At 38.4% G+C, this 21,899-nt stretch overlaps 1 protein-coding gene across 1 annotated transcript in view; it reads left to right on the top strand.

Moving 5' to 3' along the window:
* Nucleotides 1-240: 240 nt before the first annotated feature.
* The window catches only part of Poln (DNA polymerase nu), a 172,972-nt gene continuing 151,313 nt past the window's right edge, over nucleotides 241-21,899 (top strand). The window contains exons 1-2 of the mRNA XM_076863954.1: nucleotides 241-354; nucleotides 2,139-2,283. Of these exons, the coding sequence (XP_076720069.1) occupies nucleotides 346-354; nucleotides 2,139-2,283 (154 nt within the window). The 5' untranslated portion in view covers nucleotides 241-345. The remainder of the gene's footprint in view (nucleotides 355-2,138; nucleotides 2,284-21,899) is intronic.

The raw sequence follows: 21,899 nt of genomic DNA, 5'->3' as shown, positions 1-21,899 counted from the left end.
TGCAAATATTCTAAAATCTGAAGTACTCTTGGTCCCAGGCAGTTCAGATAAGAGTTATTCAACCTTATTATTATTTTTTTTATAATTGTTCAAAGTACCAGTACTTTATTTGCTAGATGACACTTAGTACTGGTAAATGTTTACTTATAGTAATGCAAATATTTTTTAATAGTTTTTCTTTTACTATTTTTTTTAAATAGAAGGTGTTAAATATTTTTAAAAATGTGTAGAACTTTAAACTGACATTTTTAAATCTATAGACCTTAACACACCAATGCTTCCTTTTTGAGTTTTGCTTTCCAAGGTTTTATTTACTGGAGGTCAACTGTGATCCAAAGACATTAAATGGAAATAGTAAGTTGTTAAAATATTTTTATTTGTTCTTTTTAGACATACATGTTAGTATTTTTTAACATACATATGTGGACTATAACTTATTAGGTTCCCATTCCTGTAGTTGTACGTGATGAGTTTCACTGCTCATGTGAAATATGCACATAGGAAAGTTCTGATTCATTCTACTGACTTACCTATTCCCATCCCCCACCCTTCCCTTCCTTCCCCATTGTCTACTCCAATGTACTTCTATTTCCCCCAACGCCCATTATGTGTTAGCATCCACATATTAAAACATTTTGAGATTGATTTGGGAAATAGTTTTAAGTTGCTTTCCAGTCTGTAATGTGATGGAATCTCAAACCATCCCACTTTGTTCTTGAATCATTCCTTTTCTCAGCATATCTGTGTTGTATATGCTACCTACCTGTTAGTAAGTTGATAACCTTGTCATTTATCTGATGTATAGAGTTAATACTGTTTCAGTTTCATTAATGCACTGGGTTTTGGAATATATCACCCATGAGTAAGAAAGGACTACTATAAATGAAATAGCTAAATCCCCTTATAGTTGACTGAAGTAAAATTCTGCCACTTAAACTGTATTTTCTCCTAATTCCCTATTGTAGATTGAGATTGAACATTCCTACTTATACCAAGAGTGTCAGGACCCCACTGGCCATTTTCACTTCAGGCAGTGTGTTCTGGGAGGCCAACATTTCTGCAAGACAGATCTCAATAATGCTTTCACTTTAGTGTGACTTACTAACATGTCATAAATAGCTTTCAAATGAAATTTAAAATTAAAATTTCAGAATTATATAAAAGTGTTTGCTAAAAGGGTTTAGGATGAAGATTTGAATTTCTTAGGAGTGAAAATACTTCAGTGATGGAATATATTTAATAAGGGATATTAGTGTAGTACTTGGACAATTAGAAATTATTTTAAAATTAGTATAAAATAATTTTGAGTAGTTTATTCCTTGAGCCCAGTTTATACATTGTCTTTGTTAAATATGTTATGAACTTTGTATGAATTACCTTTAAGAATATTCTAAACCCACCTACTTGTTATATGGAATGACAATTAAAAATTATTCATATCAGGTGGGTTTTTAAAGAAATTTTCAGGAGGTAGTTTTTAATAAATGTTTTTAGCTTTATCAGGAAATAATTATGCTTCAGAGCCAGGAAGCCCCGTTAATTTTTGTAATCCATTGAACAAAAAGGTTTATATTAAATATTGTATCTGTTATATTAAAAAATTATTTTTATCAAGTAAACTAATACACTTGAAAATTTTTTAGCAATGAATTTTGTGTATATTTAGCTATCAGCTTCTCACTTGGGTGATTTCTTTGCTATTTGTTTTTTACTATTCTGTTTTTCCTATACCGTTAAACAGTACTGTTTAAATTAGTGCCAGATAATTTAGATGTGTGACCAGATGCTTGATCTGTATTGTTCCTACTTAAACTTTTACATGTTTTCAGCTTTGTATAGTTGAAGGTGAGTAATAGGCATTTTTCAAACGGTGTGTTTGAGTAGGTTTTTTGCTTCATAATTGGTTAACTTCATAATTAGTTCTTTTTCTGCTTTCTGTTATCCCCTGATTAAACCTCTAGTTATTGTTTTCTTCTTACTATTTGTATTATGAGATGATTGAAACCTGTATTCTGTGGTTATTGATGTACTTTTTAAATGAAAGTCTCAGTTTATACATTTTTCAAGTAACTGGTCTTTATTATTATGAAGTCTCAGAATTAACATGTTGATATTTATCTTGTTAACCTTACATTTAGGACTTTTTGAAAATGGAAAATTGTGAGACCTGTGTAGGCTTTGATCTCTCTAAGATACCACTCTCCACTATTGCTCGGAAGATTATGTGTGCTCTGCATTCAGGTGATTTAGTGGATTTTAAGAACTGGGGAGAGAGTACAAAAAGTGAGTAATTTTTTTATGAGCCTTTCTATCTTTATTATGTTGAATGCTAATTATTCTCAAGAGTAGAAGAACTGAAAGTGGTGGAATGAATGTAGCAAAATTATCCCCTGGAACTTTATATTTTGTAGGGAAGTTCCATGCCTACAAAAAAATTCACCCTTTTTATTCCCATTCAATGTTGAACTTCTGCTTGCTGAATTTTACAGTCCCTTAACCCTTGTTTAAATGTTTAACACTGTATTCCTTGTTCCAGGGATTTCTGTCAAAAAGTTCCTTCAGTCTGGATCAGGTATTTAAGTGCCTTCAAAAAAGATGAGCTTTGGGCTGGGATTGTGGCTCAGTGGCAGAGTGCTCACCTAACATGCATGGGGCACTGGGTTCCATCCTCAGCACCACATAAAAATAAAAAATTAAGTTATTGTGCCCACCTAAAACTAAAAAATAAATATATAAAAATTAAAAGAGAGAGACTGACTTTTTTCTGGAGATGTAGCTTAGTGTTTGAGCACTGGCCTAGTGGGCACAAAGCCCTTCCTTGACTCAATCCCCAGTATTGGGGGTGGGTGGTGGGGTGGGTGGGTGGAGCTGGGCTCTTTCTCAGTGCCTCTTGGTTGGCTGTCAGGTCACTGAATCTGTATAGTTTTTGCTATTGTGGGTGGTACATAAGAGCAGTGTATTATACTTCCATGAAAATGTATTAACTCTAGGTGACAAAGACCAGTGGGTTTATATATGTTTGTGATGTGTACTATAATCATAAAAGCAGTGACATATGCTCACAAGTATGGCTAAACTGTTTGTGACATCAGAGTTCATTTGCTACTAGCAAAGCAGACTTCATTCTAACTTTGCAGGTCTGGGCCAATGATTTGTAGTTTCTTTCTTTTCCTATTGTGTATTGTAAGTGAGATATTATTAAGTTATTAGATTGAAATAAAATAATTGAGAGGATTTCCAAATATCAGGACAAGTGCTGTTATAAACAATTTCTTGAAGATTCATTAGCACTTAACATTTCGATCTGTTCACATTCAAACATCTGTTGCTTGTGTGCCTTACAATAGAAATCACTAATAAATAAACAAGTGAGAATGCTTGACCAATGTATCCAAATAAAAGGGATATTAAAGATAATTATTTAAACTGTGAATACTGTTTTATCTTATTTCCCTTTACTTCCCCTAAAATACTATTATTTTCCAGGTTCATAGTCCATACCCAGAAATTCTTATAAGCTTATTTATTTTTCCACATATTTTAAAAAATAATAGGTTATTGGATACAGTGGTGTATGTATGTGATTCCAGCTACTCTGGAGGCTGAGGCAAGAAAATTGCAGGTTCCAGACAAGCCTGGGTAACTTAGACCCTGCCTTAAAATAAAAAATAGAAAGAACTAAGAATGTAGATCAGTGGTAGAGCCCTCTAGGTTCAATGCCAGGTACTGTGGGGAAAAATCAGAAACTGCTGGGCTGGGGATGTGGCTCAAGTGGTAGGGCGCTCGCCTGGCATGCGTGCAGCCCGGGTTCGATTCTCAGCACCACATACAAACAAAGATGTTGTGTCCGCCGAAAACTGAAAAATAAATATTAAAAAAAAATTCTCTCTCTCTCTCTCTCTCTCTCTCTCTCTCGTTCTCACTCTCTCTTTTAAAAAAAAAAGAAACTGTTGTATATTTGGCAGAAGTGGAAATTCCCTTCTCTTCAAGAACTGATAAGAATAATGAAATGCCTCTGATAGCATAATCAAAAAATTGATTGTAGTCAGCCTTGAAGGTTATTGAGAAGGTAATGAAAAAAGATATTGTTTTTCTGCCAGGTATCTTTTTTTTTTTTTTTTTTTTTTTGGTACTGGGGATTGAACCCAGGGGCACGCGACCACCGAGCCACATCTCTAACTCTATTTTGTATTTAATTCAGAGACAGGGTCTCCTTGAGTTTCTTAGTGCCTTGCTTTTGCTGAGGATGGCTTTGAACCCACCATCCTCTTGCCTCAGCCTCCTGAGCCACTGGGATCTGCCAGGTATTCTTGGATCTGGAAAAACAGTGGAGTTTTCATAAGGATTTTGTATTATGTAATATTTTGTATTGGGCTGGGGATGTGGCTCAAGCGGTAGCACGCTCGCCTAGCATGCGTGCAGCCCGGGTTCGATCCTCAGCACCACATACAAACAAAGATGTTGTGTCCGCTGAAAACTAAAAAAAAAAAAAAAAAAAAAATATTAAAAAATATTTTGTATTATTGCTAAGTTACTAAAAACTTACTAGCTAAAACATATTTGTTGTTGGACAGTTTCTGTGGGTCAGGAGCCCAGGCATGGCTTAGCTGGGTCTATTGCAGGGCTGCATTGTAGGTATCAGCCAGGGATGGGGGTCTCATCTGAACTTGGGTGAGAAAACATTCTCTCCTAAGCCACATGATTATTGGCAGAATTAATTTCCTTGTAGGCTTTCAAGTTCGAAGATGGGGGTTTCTCCCAGGTTCTTGGCTGGAAGCTGCCCTCAGGTCCTTTTCATGAGGTCTTCTCCACAGGCAGCATACAATAGGCGGCTTGCTGTTTTCAGAACCAGCAGGAAAGTCTCCCTAGCAAGACTGACATTACAGTTTTCTGTAACATGACCACACACATCATGTCACCTTGCTATGTCCTTGGTTAAAAACTAGTTAATAAGTCCCATTCATACTCAAGGGCTGGGACTTATACAAGGGCAAGAACACTAAGAGGCAGGAGTTGTGAAGCCACCTTAGGTCTTTCTACCTCACATCCCCACCTGTTTTCTTCTTAGAAGAATCTGAATTAAAGTTGGATTGCTGGTGGATTATTGGTGAGTGATGCTGGACCTAGATTTCATTGATTTCTGGATTCCTGTCACATGTTGAGCTGTTATATTCTATTTCTTATAAGAAAAATATTATAAATCAATATTTTATTTCCATGAGTCCATTTCATACCACATAAATATCAAAATTGAACTCAGAAATTAATGAAAGTAAACTACAAATTTTATAAATATTTTTTATAAAACCAAACAGCATTAAGCCTGTGGTACATGTCACTTTGAAGTCTAATTTTCTAATCTGTTTGACTGACTGAGGTGTCTCAAGACCCACATTGGACTATTATATCATCTTGAAACAAGCATAGATTGTTTAAGATTTTCACCATAAAAAAATATTAGACACGCAGAAACTTAAAGTACAGCTTAATGAATTAATAAGAACATCCGTGTAACTACTACTTATATTGCCCAAACCTCAGAATCTATTAAAACTCTGTTCTTGCTAAAAGGTAATCATTATCCTGACTTTTATGGCAACCACTTCCTAATCTCGGGCATTTTATATTGTCCCAAAGATCATTTTGGCAGAGATTACTTGTCCTCTGCATTGGAATTCTGTTCTTCCTTTTTGAGGCACACAGCTGCCCTTCCATAGCATTCTGGTTGCTGCTAAGTGTAACCAAGTGACTAGGGGCTTGGCAGCAGGGTATGAGCATGGGAGCTCAAGTAGTATGTGCCATTTCCAGGATTGACATAATACAGTCCTAGAGAATTATGGAATTATGTAGTGATATCACCAGTTATTGGTGACACATTCTGCTCCCTCACACGGTGAAGATAACATTAGAGAAGGATGCCAAGGCAAGCATATAAAGCAGGGTTTATTTAATATATATTTTTTAGTTGTACATGGACACGATACCTTTATTTTATTTGTTTGTTTGTTTATTTTTTATGTGGTGCCAGTGATCAAACTCCACCTCACGCATGCTAGGCAAGCGCTCTACAACTGAGCCATAACCGCAGCCCCAAGCAGGGTTTATTTAAAAAGGGGTAAATAGACTTCTCCCATGAGGGAGAAGGGGGTCATAGCTGGTATCCTGGTATCCCAAGAAGTGAGAGTGTTCTGCCTTCTTTTATATGTCTTAGGCTTCCTTTGTTCTCCTGTTCTCTACCCCTTATTTCTCTCCTTCCTGCCTACTAGGCCCGAAAATGCTCAGAAGGATGGCCAAAAGGTGAGAAGCAGATGGGGGATGGTATTGGGTGGGGGGAGTCCATATGGAGCAGCCCAGGACACATTAATTAACAACTTTTATAACTCTCTATAGGGAGGGACAATTCCTGGGACAGGTTACCTTAGCAACAGGTTGGAGCAGGGGCAGGTTATCTTTATAAGGGTGGAGGAAGGGCTCTGAAGGCATTTTCGTCCTTCAGGGGGAGGTTTTCAACTTCCTGGACTCACTCGAATTGGACTCCTTGATCTGATCTGACCTGATTTACGTATCTATACTTGACTGCCTCTTTTAATTCTGGCTTCAGAAGGACTCAGGTCTCTATTTCATGAAATAGCTACACTAATAACTGAGAACTTTCACCTCAGAATGTGGAAGAGAGAGACTTATTTTTATTCTTTAAGCCACTGAATTGTTGGATCTTGTGTGATTGTAACTTAGCCTTTTATCTTAATTCATATACTTTTGCCAATATTCAGAATTGGGTTTATACAAACATTACAAATTAATAAAAAGTTCAAGACCCATAAGTATTTTTTAAAAATTGTTTTAGTTGTTGATCGACCTTTATTTATTTACTTATAGTGGTGCTGATAATCGAACCTGGGGCCTCAAACATGTTGGCAAGCACTCTACCAACTGAGCCAAAACTTTAGCTCAGTATTTGTTAAATCCAATTCATTAACACAAAACTTGTCTTTAGTCCTGCCATCCAGTGGAAATATTTTGCAATTTCAGGGATGGAAATGAAACGCAAAGATCTATTGTGATTATTATATTCATTCTAATTGGGAATATATGGATGAACATTTTGTATTTTGCATCTGTCAAATGATTATAAATTTCTGGGCTGGGGATGTGGCTCAAGCGGCAGCGTGCTAGCCTGGCATGCGTGCGGCCCGGGTTCGATCCTCAGCACCACATACAAAGATGTTGTGTCCGCTGAAAGACCAAAAAATAAATATTGAAATTCTCTCTCTTTCTCTCTCTCTCTCTCTCAAAAAAAAAAAAAAAATGATTATAAATTTCTCACATCCAGGGCTGGGTTGTGGCTCAGCAATAGAGCGTTTGCCTGCATGTGCGAGGCCCTGGGTTCGATCCTCAGCACCACATACACATAAATAAATAAACAATAAAACAAATAAATAAATAAAGGTATTGTGTTCGACTACAATTAAAAAATAAAATATTAAAAAAAAATCCTCACATCCAGTCAATTATCAAACCCTGCAAGGTATTAGATTTCAGTTCCCACTGCCCTCATTCAAGCCCTTCTTTCTTGTGGATTTTTTACAATAGCCTCCTGAACTGTTCCTTGCCTTGCCTTTAGTGTACTGCCACTGTTTTCCAGCTTTCTTGGTGTTCCATTCACATTTGACCAAATGTGACTGGAACTTTCAAACACATGCCTTTCTCTCCATCCTCTACTTACCCTTTCTTTTTTTTTTAATAAATCTTTATTAATTTATTTTTATGTGATGCTGAGGATCCAATCCCGGGCCTCCCACACACTAGGCGAGTGCTCTACTGCTAAGCCCCAATCCCAGCCCCAATTTACCCTTTCTTATACCAGAATACCATACTGGAAGGAAACTGCTTATGCATTTGATTGATGGGCAGCAGTTTTTAGAACACTGTACAGTAGTTACTTGTTTGTGTGATGCTCTAGCTCTTGGTGCATATTGAGCTCCTGAAAGGCATGGTAAAGTGTTCTGCTCATCTTACAAGTAATGCCATAGGTGGGCTGATAAGGGAATTCAGCCTTTACTGATTTTATTAAGAGTTTTCTACAAGAAAAATGCATGAAGAATTTTACAATTTCATTATATATATGTTATAAATACATTCCTCGGTATTTTTTAGGAGAGGTCCTTTTTTGTTTATGATATAGTAAAAAAAACCTTTTTAACATACAGAAAGAAGTTCAGGACTGGGAATTTAGTTCAGTAGTAGAGTACCTGCCTAACAAGCAGGAGGCCCTGGGTTTCAATCCCTAATACTGAAAACAAGAACCCTGAAATATATAATCACACATTTGCCTGAAAAATGTTTATATGCAAACCTGCATAATTTTATGTAAAATTGTGAAAGTGCTATTACATTGTTAATTCAGGCATTTTCTTGCTCATTGAGCTTTCTCTTTATTTTTAACCCATGTTAACAACTTAATGTATACCTTTTATATTTTTGTCTATTTCTTATTTTATATATATATATATATTTTTTTTAATTGTTTTTTTTTTTTTTTTTTTTTTTTGGTACTGGGGATTGAAATTGGGGGCATTCAACCACTGAGCCACATCCCCAGCCCTATTTTGTATTTTATTTAGAGATAGGATTTCACTGAATTGCTTAGCATCTTGCTTGTGCTGGGGCTGACTTTGAACTTGTGATCCTCCTGTCTCAGCCTCCCCAGCCACTGGGATTATAGGCATGTGCTACCATGCCTGGCTATTTCTGATTATAATTATAGCTTGTCTGTGTCTGTGCCACCTAGATCCCCTTTCTCCAGTGTCATTGACTGGGGCATTTGTTGTGATAGTTAATATTTCAGCTTCCCCTGGCTCAGTCCTTGTGTTCCCCAAGCACACTGTTTTTTTTTTTTTTGGTTTAATATGATTTATTAAACTGATTGGCATTCTGAAATAAAATCACTGATGTTAGGGACAGAAGCTATGAAAAAAAGATTTAACAAAAAAATGAGGAGAAATTATATCCCATCTATGTATGATATATCAAAGTACATAAATGCATTCTACTGTTATGTATAACTATTTAAAACAAATTAAAAAACTAAAGATTAATTAATTTAAAAAAATGAGGGATTCTAGAAAAGACAGAAATAAAAAACAAACAAAAAATCCTGTAGACAATTAAATATAAAAATCCAAAATATCAATAATCTAAAGTTAGCTTAAACAAATAGTAACTATGCTCTTCTTTTTTTAAAATTTTTTTATTAGTTGCTCAAAACATTACAATGATCTTGACATATCATACATTTGATTCAAATGGGGTACATAATTTTATTTTTCCACGTGTACAGATTGCAGGATCACATTGGTTATACAGCCACGTTTATACATAGGGCCATACTAGTGTCTATTGTATTGTGCTTCCCTTCTTATCCCCCCTCCCCTCCCCTCCCCTCCCATCACCTCTTTCTACCCAATCTACTGTGACACGTTTCTCTCTCTTTTTTCTTCTCCCTCACACCATTTTATATGTAATTTTGCATAACCATGAGGGTCTCCTACCATCTTCCATGAAATTCCGCTTCTCTCTCCCATTCCCACGCACCTCTCATCCCTATTTAATGGTAATCTTCTCATGCTCTTCCTCCCTGTTCTATTTTTAGTTGCCCCCCTTATATCAAAGAAGACATTCTGCATTTGTTTTTTAGCGATTGGCTAGCTTCACTTAGCATAATCTGCTCTAATGCCATCCATTTCCCTGAAAATGGCATGATTTTGTTATTTTTTAGTGCTGAGTAATATTCCATTGTGTATAAATGCCACATTTTTTTTTTTATCCATTCATCTATTGAAGGGCATCTGGGTGGGTTCCACAGTCTAGCTATTGTGAATTGTGCTGCTATGAACATTGATGTACCTGTGTCCCTGTTGTATGCTCTTTTTAGGTCTTTTGGGTATAGTCTGAAAAGGGGAACAGCTGGGTCAAATGGTGGTTCCATTCCCAGCTTTCCAAGGAATCTCCATACTGCTTTCCAAATTGGCTGAACCAATTTGCAGTCCCACCAGCAATATACAAGTGTACCCTTTCCCCACATCCTCGCCAGCACTTGTTATTGTTTGACTTCATAATGGCTGCCATTCTTACTGGAGTGAGATGGTATCTTAGAGTGGTTTTAATTTGCATTTCTCTGATTGCTAGAGATTGTCAGCATTTTTTCGTGTATTTTGTTGAATGATTGTATATCCTCCTCTGAGAAGTGTCTGTTCAGATCCTTGGCCCATTTGTTGATTGGGTTATTTGTTTTCTTGTTGTTTAATTTTTTGAGTTCTTTGTATACACTGGAGATTAGAGCTCTATCTGAAGTGTGAGGGGTAAATATTCGTTCCCAGGATGTAGGCACCCTATTTAACTCTCTTATTGTTTCTCTTGCTGAGAAAAAACTTTTTAGTTTGAATACGTCCCAATTGTTGATTCTTGATTTTAACTCTTGTGCTATAGGTGTCCTATTAAGGAATTTGGAGCCTGACCCCATGAGATGGAGATTAGGGCCAGCTTTTTCTTCTATTATACACAGAGTTTCTGGTTTGATTCCTAGCTCCTTGATCCATTTTGAGTTAACTTTTTTGCAAGGTGAGAGAGAGGGATTCAACTTCATTTTGTTGCATATGGATTTCCAGTTCTTCCAGCACCATTTGTTGAAGATGCTATCCTTTCTCCATTGCATGCTTTTGGCACCTTTGTCTAATATAAGGTAGTTGTAATTTTGTGAATTAGTTTCAGTGTCTTCTATTCTGTGCCATTGGTCAACCTGCCTGTTTTGGTACCAGTACCAAGCTGTTTTTGTTACTATTGCTCTGTAGTATAGTTTAAAATCTGGTATCGCTATACTGCCAGTTTCACTCTTCCTGTTTAGAATTGCTTTTGCTATTGTGGGTCTTTTATTTTTCCAGATGAATTTCATGATTGCTTTTTCTATTTCTGCGAGGAATGCCGTTGGGATTTTGATTGGCATTGCATTAAACCTATAGAGTACTTTTGGTAATATTGCCATTTTAATGATATTAGTTTTGCCTATCCATGAACAAGGTATATCTTTCCACCTTCTAAGGTCTTCTTCTATTTCTCTCTTTAGGGTTCTGTAGTTTTCGTTGTATAGTTCTTTCACCTCTTTTGTTAGGTTGATTCCCAAGTATTTTTTTTTTTTTTGAGGATATTGTGAATGGGGTGGTTGTTCTCATTACCATTTCAGAGGATTTGTCACTGATAACAGGAATGCCTTTGATTTATGCGTGTTGATTTTATATCCTGCCACTTTGCTGAATTCATTTATTAGCTCTAGAAGTTTCTTGGTAGAACCTTTTGGGTCTTCTAGGTATAGGATCATATCATCTGCAAATAGTGATAATTTAAGTTCTTCTTTTCCTATCTTTATGCCTTTAATTTCTTTCGTCTGTCTAATTGCTCTGGCCAGTGTTTCGAGAACTATGTTGAACAGAAGTGGTGAGAGAGGGCATCCCTGTCTTGTTCCAGATTTTAGAGGGAATGCCTTCAGTTTTTCTCTGTTCATAATGATGCTAGCCTAAGGCTTATCATAGATAGCTTTTACAATATTGAGGTAAGTTCCTGTTATCCCTAGTTTTTCTAATGTTTTGAACATAAAGGGATGCTGTACTTTGTCGAATGCTTTTTCTGCGTCTATCGAGATGATCATATGGTTCTTATCTTTAAGTCTATTGATGTGGTGAATAACATTTATTGATTTCCTTATTTTGAACCAGCCTTGCATCCCAGGGATGAATCCTACTTGATCATGATGCAGGATATTTTTGACATGTTTTTGTATCCGATTTGCCAGAATTTTATTGAGGATTTTTGCATCTATGTTCATTAGAGATATTGGTCTGTAGTTTTCTTTCTTTGAAGTGTCTTTGTCTGGTTTAGGAATCAGGGTGATGTTGGCCTCGTAAAATGAATTTGGAAGTTCTCCCTCTTTTTCTATTTCCTGAAACAGCTTGAAAAGTATTGGTATTAGTTCTTCTTTAAAGGTTTTGTAAAACTCTGCTGTATACCCATCTGGTCCTGGGCTTTTCTTGGTTGGTAGTCTTTTGATGGCTTCTTCTATTTCCTCAATTGATATTGTTCTGTTTAGGTTGTGTATATCCTCCTGACTCAATCTGGGCAGATCATATGAATTAAGAAATTTACCGGTGCCTTCACTATCTTCTATTTTATTGGAGTATAAGGTTTCAAAATAATTTCTAATTATCTTCTGTATTTCTATAGTGTCTGTTGTGATATTTCCTTTTTCATCCCGTATGCTAGTAATTTGAGTTCTCTCTCTTCTTCTCTTCATTAGCATGGCTAAGGGTCTGTTGATCTTATTTATTTTTTCAAAGAACCAACTTTTAGTTTTGTCAATTTTTTTCGATTGTTTCTTTTGTTTCAATTTCATTGATTTCCGCTCTGATTTTAATTATTTCTTGCCTTCTACTACTTTTGCTATTGTTTTGCTCTTCTTTTCCTAGGGTTTTGAGATGAAGTTTGAGATCATTTATTTTTTTTTTTTTTAAGGAATGAACTCCAAGCAATGAATTTTCCTCTTAGAACTGCTTTCATTGTGTCCCATAGATTCCGATATGTGTTTTCATTTATCTCTAAGAATTTTTTAATTTCCTCCTTGATGTCTTCTGTAACCCATTGATCATTCAGTAACATATTGTTCATTCTTCAAGTGATATAGGATTTTTTTCCTTCCTTCTTTTATCGTTGATTTCCAGTTTCATTTCATTATGATCAGATAGGATGCATGGTATTATCTCTACTCCTTTATAATTTCTAAGAGTTGCCCTGTGACAAAATATATGGTCTATTTTTGAGAAGGATCCATGTGCTTCTGAGAAAAAAGTGTAACCACTTGATGTTGGGTGGTATATTCTATATATGTCAATTAAGTCTAGGTTATTAATTGTATTATTGAGTTATATAGTTTCTTTATTCAACTTTTGTTTGGAAGATCTGTCCAGTAGTGAGAGAGGTGTGTTGAAGCTTCCCATAATTATTGTATTGTGGTCTATTTGACTCTTGAACTTGAGAAAAGTTTGTTTGATGAACATAGCTGCACCATTGTTTGGGGCATATATATTAATGATGGTTATGTCTTGTTGGTGTATGGTTCCCTTGAGCAGTATGTAGAGTCCTTCTTTCCCCCCCCCCCTTTTTTTTTAAAGAGAGAGGGGAGAGAGAGAGAGAGAGAGAGAGAGAGAGAGAATTTTTTAATATTTATTTTTTAGTTTTTGGCGGACACAACATCTTTGTATGTGGTGCTGAGGATCGAACCCGGGCCGCACGCATGCCAGGTGAGCGTGCTACCGCTTGAGTCACATCCCCAGCCCATTCTTTATCCCTTTTGATTAACTTTGTCTTGAAGTCTATTTTATTTGATATGAGTATGGACACTCCTGCTTGCTTCCGAGGTCCATATGAGTGATATGATTTTTCCCAACCTTTCACCTTCAGTCTGTGATGTCTTTTCCTATCAGATGCGTCTCCTGCAGGCAGCATATTGTTGGATCTTTTTTTTTTGATCCATTCTACTAGCCTGTGTCAAGATTGGTGAGTTTAAGCCCTTAACATTTAGGGTTACTATTGAGATATGGTTTGTACTTCCAGCCATATTTGTTTATTTTTGTTACTTAACATGATTTGTTTTTCCTCTTTGAATAGTTTTTCCTTTACTGTACTACCTCCCACTGTTGGTTTTCATTGTTATTTTTCATTTCCTCTTCATGTAATGTTTTGCCAAGGATATTTTGAAGTGCTGGTTTTCTAGCTGCAAATTCTTTTAACTTTTGTTTATCATGAAAGGTTTTAATTTCATCTTCCATCCTGAAGCTTAATTCCACTGGATACACGATTCTTGGTTGGAACCCATTTTCTTTCAGCATTTGAAATATGTTGTTCCAGGATCTTCTAGCTTTCAGAGTCTGTGTTGAAAGATCAGCCATTAACCTGATTGGTTTACCCCTAAATGTATGTAATCTGCTTCCTTTCTCTTGCAGCTTTTAAAATTCTCTCCTTATTCTGTATGTTGGTCATCTTCATTATTATGTGTCTTGGTGTGGATCTCTTGTGATTTTGCACATTCGGCGTCCTGTAGGCTTCTAGGATTTGGAATTCTGATTTATTCTTCAAGTCTGGGAAGTTTTTTCATATTATTTCATTGAACAGATTGCTTATTCCTTTGGTTTGGACCTCTATACCTTCTTGTATCCCAATAACTCTTAAGTTTGGTCTCTTTATGTTATCCCATATTTCTTGGATGTTCTGCTCATGGTTTCTTAACAGTTTTGCTGAGCTGTCTATGTTCTTTTCTAGTTGAAATACTTTGTCTTCATTGTCTGATGTTCTATCTTCTAAGTTTTCTACTGTACTGGTAATACTCTCATTTGAGTTTTTAATTTAGTTTATTGCTTCCTGCATTTCCAAGATTTCTGTTTTTTTTTTTAATAACCTCTATTTCCCTGTATAGTTGATCTTTTGTTTCTTGGATTTGTTTATGTAATTCATTGTTAAAGTGATCTTTCATTGTCTGAATTTGCTGTCTAATGTCTTCCTTGAGACTCCAGATCATCTGAAGCATGTATATCCTGAACTCTTTATCTGACATTCCATCTGCTGCAGATATTACCTCTTCTAAAGTTGAGTTGACCTTCCTTGCTTGTGGTCCTTTCTTTCCTTGTCTTTTCATACTGCTCACATTTCTTTCCAGCTTTGTGAAACTGTTGTGTTATTGATTTTCCCCCTATTTATTTATATTGCTCTTGTATAGTTCCAAAGTCTTTCTTTTGTGGAGAAAGACAATGTTAACAGTTCCAATATCAATAGTACATCATCTAAGCACACGTTTTCTTTATTACTACATTTATAGCTAGACTCTATGTCTACAAATGTTGGTTTCAATTATCATTTAAAAATATAGTCATTAGTTTCATGAAAGGCATACCATTTCTGGTAGCATGAAGAAAACTGAATTTCAGGTGTAGGATATTATGTTTAGGGGAAAGGAGTGAGGGTATGGGGTTAATCTAACTTAGTAACTTTTGAGAGCTCTAACCAATAGATGGGTAATTTATGGAAGAATGAATAGATTCAAACTCCTATCTGTATTTATAAGATTACCCTACTTATAAATAGTAAAATATAGGGGGTTGCAAATGGGTTAGAGGGAGTAAGAAGGAGAAAAACAAATAGCAAGGAAAGAAAGAGAAAAAACAAGAGCAGGAAAAAGAAAATAAGAAAAAAGCAAAGAAATAAAAGGGGGGAGGGAGATGGGGCATATGCAATTCCTCTGTATTATATTATTCTGGTGATTCAGTTGTTAAAGACCATTTTCATGCACCATTCTTGGTTTCACATATGTTGAGGTTGTGAGGACCAGAGGGGGAAAGGTAGAGGAGACTGGATGAATGGATGAAAAGAGAGGGAGAAGAGAAAGAAAGAAGAAGAAAAAAAGAAAGAAAAAAATGTATCTCAGAACTCTGTTTTCTTTTCTTCCAGTAGGTGGCGTTGTCTATTCCTAGCTTGAGTCTCTGCGTTCAGGGTTGTGGTGGTAGCCAGTGTGAGAGGACTTGAGCTTTCACCTGTGGCCTCTCTACTCTTATTCTCTGCAATGTAAACCAGGCACCTGAACTTCTGGGTCATTGACTTGACCAGAACTGAGCTGGTAGCCACGCCCACTGGTTGATGAGTTTTAAGGGTTGGTGGGATTTTCCAAGATGAGTTCCATCCGTTTTTCTCGCAAGGTGTTTGATGAGGTGAAGTGTTGGGGAGACCTTATGTTTGTCCAAAGCTCGGTCTGGTGACCGCGCAGGCGGGCAGCTGGGCCCCTCCTCTAGTTGGGGTGGTTTGTCTACCGCAAGCGTGGGCGGCTGGGCCCCTCCTCCAGTTGGGGTGGTCTGTCTACCTCGCAGGCGGGCAGCTGGGCCCCCTCCAAGCACACTCTTTAGTAAACTTCCTGCTGGCAAATCTCAGTCTGATTCTCAGGAACCTGTTCCACTTGAAAGTGGATGTGGGATTTTGAAGTTGGATCATCCTCAGGTAGGCCAGCATTGATTACTTCATCACAGATTTTGGGTGGAATACAAATGGTAGCTGTGCTATCAAGATTTCCATCAGAGGTGAGCTAGTTTGCATAGGCTGGGACAGTGCCATGCATTTGAAAAGTACAGGCAATAAAAGACATAGGAACTGGGCACAGTGGCACATGTCTGTAATCCCAGTGGCTGGGGAAGCTGAGACAGGAAGATCACAAGTTCAAAGCCAGCCTCAGCAATGGTGAGGCACTAAGCAACTCAGTGAGACCATGTCTCTAAATAAAATACAAAATAATAGGAATGGGGATATGGTTCAGTGGTTGAGTGCCCCTGGGTTCAATCCCCGATACCAAAAAAAAAAAAAAAAAAAAAATGGAATGGGGTGGCTGTGGCTGGGGATAATAGACTCCTCAGAAGAAGAGACAGGGTGATGGCCAGAGGGGCTTCTTTAAAGCCTATAAAGAAACCACCCCAGGGGGCTGGGGTTGTGGCTCAGAGGTAGAGCACTTGCCAGGCACTGGGTTCGATCCTTGGCACCATTTAAAAATAAAATAAAGATATTGTGTTCACCTACAACAAAAAGATAAATGTTAAAAAAAAAAAAAAAGAAAAAGAAACCACCCTAAGGCACAGGTCAAAGACAGTCCTGAACTTCAGAGAAGTTTGAATTCTCAGCCCTGGCAAGTGTGCTACTTCTGGGTCATTGACTTCACCAGAAAGAAGAGTAATCAGACTCTGAAATATATAGGATGTGAACCTTTAGATTGGTATATTTAAATCTTCAGTACCAGATATTTCTCCAGAATTAGCCATTCTGTTAAGGGACAGTCCTCTTCCTAGTCACCCCCATGCCACCCTCCATCCTGACCCCTGCCACTTGCCTGAAAGTAGTGTAGTGGCTTCTGTCTTGGAAAATTAACACATACTTTCTCTTTATTTTGTAAATTTTAGGAAAAAGTATTTTTCAACAAAAGCCATAGTCTCATCACACATTGCCCTGACAAAATGTTTTTGCATACTTAGGTACACACAGTATATATAATGTGTGAAAGTGTGAAAGTTCAGATTTTCTCTTTCTTGCTGTCACCTGCTCTCTCTTAGTTATTAAGTCAATATAAGGTGGCCAAGTAGTACTGGACCTATAAAGGGAGTGTAAGAGTCTCATCAGGGGACGGAAACCATATATAATTCAAACAGGCAATGTTCAAAGCTTTATTAACTAGTGATAGGGTTAGCTACCAAAGAATAAAGAGAACTCTGAAGGGTCTATCCTAGCAGACAGTATAGTGCTGAAAGAAGGGACAAATTTAGAAGAGTCATTTCCCCCAAGACAGATTCACTTGGCAGAGAGGGATGAATGGCCCAGAAGTGTGCTGAGGTTCTAGATAGGCACTGCTGTGGTGACTGCCTCACTGAGCAAATGGCAGCATGCCTGTGAAACTTGGGAAGCTGCCCCCTTAGGTCTGTGACATGTGGGAGAGCGTCCTGGGAAGCAGCCAGCAAGAATGCTGCTGCATGTCTAGTGCACTAGCTAAGAGCTGCAGGAGCAAGAAACAGGACATAGGGAGGCCTCCTTCCTGACAGCATCCCTCCAGCACCCTCTGCTGACAAAGTTTAGCATTACTTTATGCTCAAATTTTTCAGGGTCTTGCTGCAGTATTGCAAGCAGTACATTGAGGGCTGGATTTGTAGCTGAGGCAGTAAACTGATAACTGGCACAACAACAGAAGTGACCAGCCCAGAGTGACTGCAAAAATCTCATCAGCGTGTACGTGCAGGGCCTAGATTCTTCAGTGCTGGCTTAAGGCAGGTGGAACTATGGTTCCAAAGTTAAGGGACACTGGATTTAATACCCTGAGAAGGATGCCAAGATATGGTGCTAACATACTGTTAGGATAGTGCTTGGTACATTTCAAGAGATGGTTCAGACTGAGTGAAGTAGAAATGTTAGATATGCCATAGTAGATGATTAAAGAGACAAAAGTGGCTGAGTTATGTAAGGCCAAGAAACTCAGCAGATAAATGTTCTTGGACATTTATCTTGGATACTCCAGTTTGTCAAAGCTATAAATGCTGTGGGGGTGTGGTTGGGGTTGTTACCAACTTCATGGAGGATCCCAGTGTGCCTATCCTCTGTAACCAGGGCTGATGGTAGAAGATGCTCCAAGAATAACACAGCAAGGATAATAAGATTCTGAAATAGAGTTCAGGTGGTGGTGCCTGTCAGAAGCAGGGAGTATAATTCTCATAAAGAATGGAGGAAAGCAAGATCCCTGAGGGAAAGGATCATGTGATACTATGGCAAATGTAAATGGCAGTTATTACACCAGTCTTTCCCCGAGAAGGACCTATGGCCATTTACTCTGATGTCATACACTTAAACACTGGAGAAACATTTGGACACAAGGTCTGATATGAAAATTGATACCAGACCTGAAGTGTCATTGTGGTCCCTTTATTGGAATTAGGACATGGGAACTTGGGCAGGAAATGAGCCTTGACCTGGATCCTGCTCATAATGGGTTCACAGGAGGGCCCATCCAGGAGCCATATTCCAAGTCCCAAAATGTTGCTTAGAACGGATATACTTTGTTGGAAGAACCCCCAGTTAACAGTTCCTTGACCTGCAGAGTGAGAGCTACCATGGTGAAGAAGCCCAAGTGCATAATCTGAAACTGCTGTTCTTTTCCATTTACATCAGAAAGGAAAATCAGAAATAGTTCATATTCACTCAGGATGGACACTGTAAACTCCAGAACTATTCTGGATCAAGAGAATGTAAAATTATTGATCTGAGAAATGCAATGTACCAGACACCTTGTTAGTTATATGTGCCATACACCCAACCCAGCAGCTGCCACTCTTCTACAACTTGGTTAAGTTTGTGGTATCCAGTGTCATGCTTCAGGATCTGACTTCACCTGACTTTCCATTGTGAATTTAATGGAAATATGACAGAGACCACTATTTTGATGACATCATGCTAATCAGCATGAACAGGAAATGGTGAGTTTATTAACAGTTTTGCTGTGTTAGCTTATCATCACTGTGATCAAAATACCTGACAAGAACAACTTAGAAGAAAGGTTTATTTTGGCTCATGGTTTCAGAGGTCTCACTCTCAGTCCATGGATGACTGACTACATTGCTCTGGGCCTTCCATGAGAGAGAACATTATGGTAGAAAGGTATGGTTGAGGAAAGTTGCTCAACTCATAGCAATCAGGAAACAGCAAACATGTTCAAGGAGCCAGGGACAAGATATAATCTCCAGGGCACAACTGCAGTGACCTACTTCCTCTAGCTATGCCCCACCTGCCTATAGTTATCACCCAGTAATCCATTCAAATTATTAATCCATCAATTGGACCAATTCACTGACTAGATTACAGGTCTCATAAACTAATCATTTCACCTCTGAACATTTCTATATTGCCACAGGAGTATTTCAGGATACATCTCATATCCAAACCATAATAATGTCCAATAGGTGGGAGGTAAATGCTACAAATATTCTAGGGCCTGCTACTACTAAAGTTCTGGGAGATTCAGCGGTGTGGGACATGACAGGATATCAACTTGAAAGCAAAGGACAAATTGCTGCATTCTTTTTTAACCTTCTACCACTAAGAAGGAAGCACAACACCTGATCGATATCTTTGGGTTTAGGAAATGGAGGCAGCATGCTCCAACCTGTATGGTGAGTGACACTAAATTGTTATGGAGAAAACCAAGAAGAGAAGCCCTCTGTAAGGGCCAGGCAGTGAAGCAAGAGGCCCAGCCACGTGGACTTGCAACCCAACAGACCTTATGATGTTAAGAGAAATTATGCCACGTGACATTTACAGCAAGGCCCTCACAGGAGAATCATAATGCAGACTACTGGAACAAGATAGTATCGTCTAGAGAAAATAATTAGAATTTTCTGAAAAAGTGAAACAACAGAAGACTCCTATGATGCTACTAGTTTCTGATAGGGAAGGGCCATGAGACCATGAGGACATCAAATGTTAATGAAGCCAGAAGTTCCCAGTATGGACCAGTTCTATCAGCCCCATCAAGGGCAATCCATTCATTGTAAGTTAGAAGTGGTTGATTTGATATTAGGTATGATGAGTAGACCAGCAGGCACAATCAGGCTGCCTGAGCATGTGGCCCAAGACCCAAGGCATCATTAATGTTGGCATTGGTATGTCTTCTGTCAATTGTCTTAGGAGGAGGAGGACAATCTTAACACCAGCTAATAGAGGAATAAAAAGATTGAATTTGGTTCACAATGTTCAGTATGTGGGGCAAACCAAAAATTGGTTTCAGGTGCACTATAACCCAATTCAGGCAGCCCTGGAAGACAACATTAAGGGGAAATCAATGGGTAAAACTTGGTCATACACTGTGTGGAGAGAGAAAACATATGGACTTATGGGAAATTATAGTGATTTGCCTGGTTGTCAGAGACCTGGAATAAGAAAAATTGAAAGATTTGTCCCAAGGAGTTCTTGAGGCAAGGCACATGAATAGATCTATGGGATGGACACCAAGTAACTCCCATTCATGAACACCTACCATGGAGGATGGCCCAGACAATCATGTTAACAGAATGACTTAGGTCAGTTGATACCAGCTTCTGTCCTCTTATGTTCCAGTACTGACACATGCTTACTCTTTGAGCATGGGGCTGGGGTGGAGGCTCTGTATGGGCCCAGCAGCTCCTACTCGTTAGAGTTGCTTTATCTATTATCTGCTGAGCATCCAACCCTCCAACAACAGAAACCAAGTGCTGAGTTCCCAGTGGCACCATGCTTTGAGAACAGTCATTTGGTGGCAAATTGATAATGTTGAGCCCCCTGTACCATGAAAGTTACAGTGATTGACTTTATTGTTGTTGTTTGTTTGTTTGAAATGGTGTCTCACTGTGTTGCACAGGCTGATCTCCAACTCCTGGGCTCAAACGGATTCTCTCATCTTGGCCTCCTAATCAGCTTGACTATAGGTGCTTGACACGGCATCCTTGTCCACAGTGGTTCATCTTGACTAAATCAGCATGTTCCAGGCATCCATTCACCTTTTCCATTCACAGAGCCTCAGTTTGCTCCATCCTTCAAGGGTCCTGGAGCACATGTTCACTGACACAGGGTCTACATAAAGCTGAGGGACTGAAGCAGGGCCACAAGACATCCTCCAGCTCCCTCACAGCTGCATACTCGTACTGCAGCCCAGTAGAGCAGTACAATGATTTGTGGAGCCATCTCAGAGGCAGTGAGGGAGCAAAAACCTGCAGGTGTGCAGCAAAAACATTGCACACCAGTTACCATTGTTAGTGCAGTGCCTCCAGGATGTAATATATGGGCTTGGAAACCAAAAGATGGAAGTCATCACTCCCAGTGATCACTTAGGAAATTTGTTTTCCACACACCTCTGGGTTCTACATGCTTACAGGTCTTAACTCACAGAGCAAAATCTTCCACAGGCACAAAAAAAGTGCCATTTGATTTCAAGCTTTGGATGCTGCTCAGTCATTTCCAGTCTCCATGTGCTGAGATACTAGCAAGTGAGGAGTGTAGTCTCCATCCTGCTAGGGTAATTGGCCTTGGTTGTGGGAGGAGGTACAATTACCAAGCTTAGGCAAGAGAACACCCAGGTGATTTGACTGGTCACCTTCCTGCCCAAATTTGATAGCAAATTTTGGGGCCATAGCCAGAGAAGGGCACAGTGACCAGGGGCTTAGCTGTCAGGGATGGGGGTTTGGGTCATTCCATCAGGAAGGCACCTAGACCAGCAGAGGTACTAAGCCAGAGTGAGGGTACCTTAGACTGAGAGT

Source organism: Callospermophilus lateralis, chromosome 8, assembly GCF_048772815.1.
Source record: "Callospermophilus lateralis isolate mCalLat2 chromosome 8, mCalLat2.hap1, whole genome shotgun sequence".
In the NCBI taxonomy this organism is placed as follows: Eukaryota; Metazoa; Chordata; class Mammalia; order Rodentia; family Sciuridae; genus Callospermophilus; species Callospermophilus lateralis.
Note: the sequence above shows the minus strand (reverse complement) of the source record. Positions and strands in the feature narration are given on the sequence as shown.